Source organism: Monopterus albus, unplaced genomic scaffold, assembly GCF_001952655.1.
Source record: "Monopterus albus unplaced genomic scaffold, M_albus_1.0 scaffold19.1, whole genome shotgun sequence".
NCBI classification, from domain to species: domain Eukaryota; kingdom Metazoa; phylum Chordata; class Actinopteri; order Synbranchiformes; family Synbranchidae; genus Monopterus; species Monopterus albus.
Genome location: NW_018127899.1, coordinates 1,897,058 through 1,903,746, shown reverse-complemented (window position 1 = coordinate 1,903,746; position 6,689 = coordinate 1,897,058). Strand labels below are relative to the sequence as shown.

The 6,689-nt window shown below is 45.6% G+C and overlaps 1 protein-coding gene across 1 annotated transcript in view; it reads right to left on the bottom strand.

Annotated features, from left to right (window-relative positions):
* The window catches only part of met (MET proto-oncogene, receptor tyrosine kinase), a 63,568-nt gene extending 58,114 nt beyond the window's left edge, over window positions 1-5,454 (bottom strand). Inside the window, exons 1-2 of the mRNA XM_020593453.1 lie at window positions 4,839-5,454; window positions 2,179-3,379 (exon numbers count right to left, since the gene is read on the bottom strand). Coding sequence (XP_020449109.1) covers window positions 2,179-3,378 — 1,200 coding nt within the window. The 5' untranslated portion in view covers window position 3,379; window positions 4,839-5,454. The remainder of the gene's footprint in view (window positions 1-2,178; window positions 3,380-4,838) is intronic.
* Window positions 5,455-6,689: the final 1,235 nt, after the last annotated feature.

Below are 6,689 nucleotides of genomic sequence, written 5' to 3'. Positions count from 1 at the left end.
GCGGTACAGTTACTCACCAAGAAATGAAGCAACCCACCAGAAAAATGTGGGAAAAAGACAACAACAAGCCAACTTAAAACAATGTAGGTTAAAACATTTATAAAAAATGGCTTTGCAGGATTATGGAGATGCATTCAACTTGTGTGTTAGGCTTCAAGGACAAGCTCGGTGATAAAGACAGTACAGTAGGTGTCGACTTGACCTAGTCTGCAAGTCTGGTCAGTCTGTTGATATTATTACAAAATCTGGAATGGTAGCAAATTGAACTGAAATGTCCAAAACACAGCAGCCTGGTTCACAAAATGATTTAACTGTGATCTTAACTGTGCATAAGGTGCAACAACCACTGGCAAACCAGTCAGAGATGCCTTCTCCCCATGGTGCTAATGACAGTGACAAATGTTCCTACTGTGGAAGCACATGCAGTGATGTTTAGGCTAGTTTGTAATTCAGAAGAAACAGCCTGCATAATTACAAACACACCCTCTGTCTTGACGGGGCTCTTGCTCAGAAGTGTGCTGGGTTTGTGCACGTGACTCCACCCATAGTCTCCAGCCTCACTCCTGCATGTGCTTGTCCTCTGTGCATATCCAGGACACCAAGGTAATCCACTTCTTGACTGAGGATATACGGTAGTGACTGATGCTGCGTTTAAGTAAAGATGACGCCACGGAGGGGACGGACCCTTTGTCTGTCAGTATGTCGGACAACTTCATGGCTTTATGTCACTATTGATCAGGTGATTCAGCCGATTGACTTTGTCAATGGTGATGGATTGGAGGGAAGTGAGTATTGACAAGGCAACAGCTGGTTCACAGCAGCGGGTGGGGGGGCATATGTAGCACTGTTTATACATAATGGTATCCTCCCTGGCACTGCTGTGCCAGGACTGTACTTCATTTATCTCCCCCCTCTGCTTGTTGCCAGGTTTCTGGGGTCAGCCTTCTTCTTCAGTACGATGAGCTGCACTGAGGTGAGGTTACTGACACTGCATAAAAATCTTCTCAGTTCCCTTCTCTGTATGTTCAGGATCACTGCCATGACACCTCATCCTAAAACTGGATGACTGTGTAAAAAGGGCTCCATCCAAACATGGATATAAACAACCTCACCTAAAAGCTGAGAGTCAGCCCCTTAACCTCACAGTCATCGATTCATTTAATCTTCAATGTGCTGCAGCACAGAGTCACAACAATGTGGCGTCAGAATCTACTTACTGATTTTAACCTAAAGACTATAATGTGTATAAACAGTAATATATTCACAAGCATAACAAAGCAGATGTTTAAGGGTTTTTGGAACACGTCAATCATAGTAAAACACATGCTCCTGAGAGGCAGACCTGCACATACAAGCCGAAACAGAAGGGTCAAATATCACGGGAGCTGGTTATGCTTCACTGTCTTGCTCAAGGAGACGTAGACAAGGACGCTGGGGACCCAATGACTGCTTGAACCTGAGACCACCCAGTGACTGAGACAGTCACTCCACTAGCTGACAAATCAGCCAGCCTGCAGCAGACAAACAGCCAAGGCCTATAATTCTGCAAGATAAAAACCAACAGATGGCTGATAGAGGTTGATTTCATTTGTCTAAAAGACATAAAACTGCATCCGATGAAGCTGAAACTTCAGTTGATCTGCAGGGACCGTAATTTTGTCCTCTGGATTTGATCTACATCCTTCTGGATAAAAAGTAACAACTTGCAAGCCTAAAATACTGTTGAGTGAAGAATTTCACAATTTACTGCTGATGGCAGTGCAGGCTGTGCACTCATAACTAACCTCCTCAAAGAAAAAGGACTCTCTGTGTAGAGTCATAAATCGGATATAGATGGAAACAGCAGTAGCCACTGTGGATGTTGCCAATAAACATAGCTTCAGCGACTTCAGTTTATCCAGGCTTAAACAGAACAAAAACTCAAAGTGAACTGATACAGTTTCAGATCATTTTCAATTGAATTAAAAGAACACATAGGAACTCATCAGTGTGTAGTGAGACAGTTTAAACTAGTGCTGTCCTTTTTGGGTATTTTTGCCAAAAACTGATGAAAGTCTGGATGAAAAAACAAAACAAAACAAAACAAAAATAAAAACAGCAAACCAAATGCAAAATGGGAGTTAGACGATGGCTAACCCTGCACAGCGACCCCCACCCCCACCCCCACCCAGCTCTTACCACATTGTAGCAGGACTTCTTGTCAGATCCAGTGAAGTGATACGGGTCTACTGTGTTGCACTTCTGCATGTACATCTTGAACATGCTGTTGATGTGTTTCAGCGACATGACGCATACAGCTGAGTTAGGTGTCGGCTCTGGAGAGTTCGGCTTTCCTTGCGCGAAGGCCGCAAACAGTACATCGCCACCCTCGTCCACCTTCAGCTGCTTCTGGAGTTCAACATCATAGCCCACCTTTGTAACGTGAGCCGCCTGCAGGATGTTGAACACCTTCACGTCTTCTGTGGAGCGTCGCCGCCTCTTATCGGTGCTGATGCATTCAAGGGGCATCTCCACGTAGCGGCGGATCACCAGATCTGAAGAGCACATGCGAACAATGCGGGTGTGGTAGGCCTGAGAGTCCCTGCTCACCCGCTGCACAGTGAGAAAATAGGTGAAAGGTCCACTCTGGAAAGAGTAAACGTAGCGCAGGTAGTAGTTTCCACGCAGAGACAGAATCAGGTCCATGTATGAGTGGTTGGAGAAGAAAGTGAAGCCATTTTGGCTTGTCTTCATCTTCCGCAGAGAAATGGTGTGGAGATCTGTTGCACTGCCTGATACAGTTCCTGAACCGGGTATCTCAGAGTTCCCAACAAAGAACTTGATGACATTACTCTCCACGTTGAGCACCTGAGAGCCTGAAGGGCTGACCACAACATCTGAGTGGCTGGGTTGACCTTTGCCTGGCCTCACCTTGTCAGCAAAGCAGTAGACCTGTTCGTCTACAGTTTTCAGACTAATGTCATCATCCAGGACGTGACGGCGGCAAACACCATTGTCTGCCGAGCCGCAGCTGTACAACCCCTTGTCGTAAATGTTCTCCACCACCAAGGCAATGTTATGGTTGTCGACCCTGCTGCTGCTTCCTGTGCTGGCTGTCCTCTGGCCACAGGTCTCGTTGGCGAGCAGTGGCCCGGTGTGGTACTCTGAGAGCTTTGTGAGGTTTGGGGCCAGGGCGTAGATTCTGTTTACAGCTCCGACGTAGATGATCCCATCCAGCGTCACCATGTTCTGGATGGGGAAGTCTGCAGTGAAAGTTGGGAGGTCATAGGTGACCGAGAGGTTGAGTTTGTTGGTCTCCGATGATTTATCACACTGGCTGTGTGCACTGGAGCACAGGGCCCACAGCAGCATGACGGCATGAAGCAGCCTGAGATTCATCCTGTTCCAGAAACAAGAGACATCAGAAGTGAGTGGGTAAGGCGTCCCTGCTGGAACTCAAAGGTCAAAACATTCTGGCCTCAACTGTCTGGAGTGTGGAAAAAGGCACAGTCTGTGCTGAATAGGAATGACAGGCACATCGAAATCCCTTTTTAGACTCATAAGTAGAACTGTGTCTGTGTGTAAAACTAGGCTTTACTCACTCACCACAAGCTGTGATACCAGTCATGCTGAAGTGACCAGAGGCTTTTTGGTAACTCAGAGCTTCAGTATCAGCCTCATAATAATCAGTGCCTCTACTACTGAATGCACTGCCTCCAGAAAAACCAGCAGTGAGACTTTGATGAGCTCGTCTGTGGTGCTCAGCTCTGCTCCCAAATGACCACAGCGCAGGGCAAAGCAGTGAATCACCCAGGGAGCAGTCCGCTCTGCAGGGCAACCACGGGCCTAAGTTTAGACAGGAAGAGCCCAAGGGAGCGCAGATAAACTCAATTAAAACAAAAGAGGTGGGGGGCAGGGGGTGACCTGCAAAATGATAGATAACCCCAGCAACTAAATGGTAATCCACTGGGAGATGCTTCTGGTGGTGCAGGGAGAGGCAAAGGGGGAGAACACCACCAGAGAACTTGCACAATGTGCATTTGAATGCTTCATGTTTGAATGTGGTTTTAACACGGATCCCAGGGCAAACGTCCAGCACAGGAGGCCTGGTTTTCATATTTGTGCCCACATAGATACATAAACTCCCTGTAATTTCCTGTCTGTACATTTTGACTGACTTGTGACTTATGTCTCACTGTTAACAGCTACTTTGTTTTTAGAGCAAGTCGGAGGGAGAATGCTCAGTCATAAAACCAGTGATTCAGGGAGACAGACAACTAACAGGTGCCTGTAAGCAAACTCCTGCGAAAGCCCCAAAAACATAAATGTAAGAGCTTGAGGCAACGCTGAAGGAGCATAGCAGGCAGACATATCGATAAAAGGGAGTATCCATGTCATATAAAAAACATACTTCAGTGTTATATTTAGAGGCAGTTTTCATTTATTTAAAGAATGGTGGGATGAACTTGCTTTGGTCTAAAATTATGAGCAATAGGGGGGACATTATTGCGCACCTGCAACAAACAATACAGTTACAGCTTCATCGCACGGCTGGTTTTTAAGAGACAAAAGGCAGAGGGAAACAGTGAAAGAGTTTTCAGTTTAAGAGGAAAGTGACTCATCGGTCCCAGAAAACACACATAGGGGACTGGTGAAATGGTGTTAGGAGCCAGTAAAAAACATTTAAAAACAGGTCGTGTTTGCTGTAACCAGATGAGGAGGGGGCTAAAGGGGGCAGGAGTTTCAAAGTCCGTAAACAGCTCTGCGTTTTTACGCATAAAAGCGGGTCGAAGAAGCCGCTGAATGAAAATAAAGAAAAGTGAATAAACTGTACGAGACGTACGAGGTGATAAACTCACCTGTTAGAGGGCGCAACAGTTATATCCGTTCCTCTGGTTCAAATCATATCCATCTGCTCTCTCCGCAAGCGGGACTTTTTGGCTTTCCCATCAAGTCCAAACTGGTCGCAGTGGAATTCTTTCTTCGCTTCTCAATTCTAAAAGAACTCCCTGAACAAGGTCCAGTTTTGTTGACTTTGTCTTTTTTCCAGTAGTTAAACTGGAGCTGGCTGAACTCCAGCTGAAACGTGCAAAACTCAACTCTGACTGACTGCATCCAATGGGAACACGCTGCCGCTGCAGCCGCTCGCTCACAACTTGGCTCCTCTGTGGCGCGTAAAGCTCCGCCTCTTTCGTCTCCAAACTCCGTGACGCGGTCAGGTGCTGCGGTTTCCTCGGTCTGTGGAGCTCAGGTGGAACAGACACGCGGGTAGGAGAGCCTTGAGTATCATGTGGCACAGAATCACCAATTAAAACTGCGTTTCAAACCGGATAATTTGAGAAATGTAACCCTGGCTGACAATAAAAAGTATTCCAAATGTCAGAATAAAACAAAAACACAAGACAAAGTCAAACGGGCTGTGTGCAGAAGAAGTTTTGTTCCACCTGACTGTCCTCCTCCTTTGAGCCAGACTAGTGGTTGTCATGATAAAACGGCTCACTCAGCCATAAATAATGAGCCAAGTTAAAAAGCTAAACTAACTGTGTGCCTCAGCCATGAATCACAGCGGGCAGTACAACAAATTCCTTTGTCCCACTTCCTGAATGGCAGCTGGATTCAAGACTGGAAACCCTGATAACAGACAGTGGATGGAGAATTAATAGGTGGGGAACTGCTGAGAAGCGGCATGGTGGCTGTTTCTGTCAGATACAGTAGCATGTGAGAGTTTAATGAGACAGACAGACACGGGACACGTGTATTCCAGCAGGTAGGCCAGTGATCTGAAGAAATTTGTGACAGCTTCAATTTAAAAATAAACATATCTCTCCCTAGGCGGCTCTAGTAAGTGTGTCAGTGAGATAAAGTGTCATGGGTGTCTGGCCTCTTCCTTTTCCAAATTACAATTCTGTATACACAAGTTACATGCTTGTAAGTGTCTGCTACATAACAGGAAATCCATGACTTCACAGTGAGATATTTTCTGGACTACCGTCCTAAATACATCTGCCTTTCTATTCCTTGATTTCCCAGAGGACAATGCTTTACCTCTGACATGATGCCAGAAAGCCCTTAAACTGTCACTGCCTGCACCATCAACCCCTATTCCACCTCGAAGGACAATTACAGGGAGAAGAAAATCAGCGAAACTGCTCGATAATAAGAGACAAAGAAAAGGGGAGACACCGAGTAGACAAAGCAGAAAGACAGGGACGAGAGAACTGCTATGTTCAAAAACTGAAAACAGATTTGAGATCTGAAATCAGAGCTCAGAGAAAATCATTAGAGGAGTAGTTTTATCATTATTTGACTTGTTGATAAATAGGATGATACCACTCATCTCTGTTGAATATACGTCTATAGCTAGGAGCAATAAACCTGAATACATGGGGCAGCAGTTCACCTGGCTCCATGCAAAGGTAACAACATCCCCCTACCAGCACCGCTAAAACTCACCATTCAACTGGTTATTTGCTACATTTTAATGTTCATTGTTAAAACAACAATTTATGGTTTAACAGGAGGGTTATGTGCCAGAATCCAGGAAGTAGCTTAAACTTTAAAGCATAGTTCAAAGCTGAAGTCGGACTATTGTAGCAGGTGATGTTGCTGTAATCACTGAAGTGAGAGCATCATCTTAGTGCCCGAATGTAAATGCACTTCCTGTGTGTGATCTAGCAAAACAGTAATAAGGGCTCATTGTCTGCATCTCT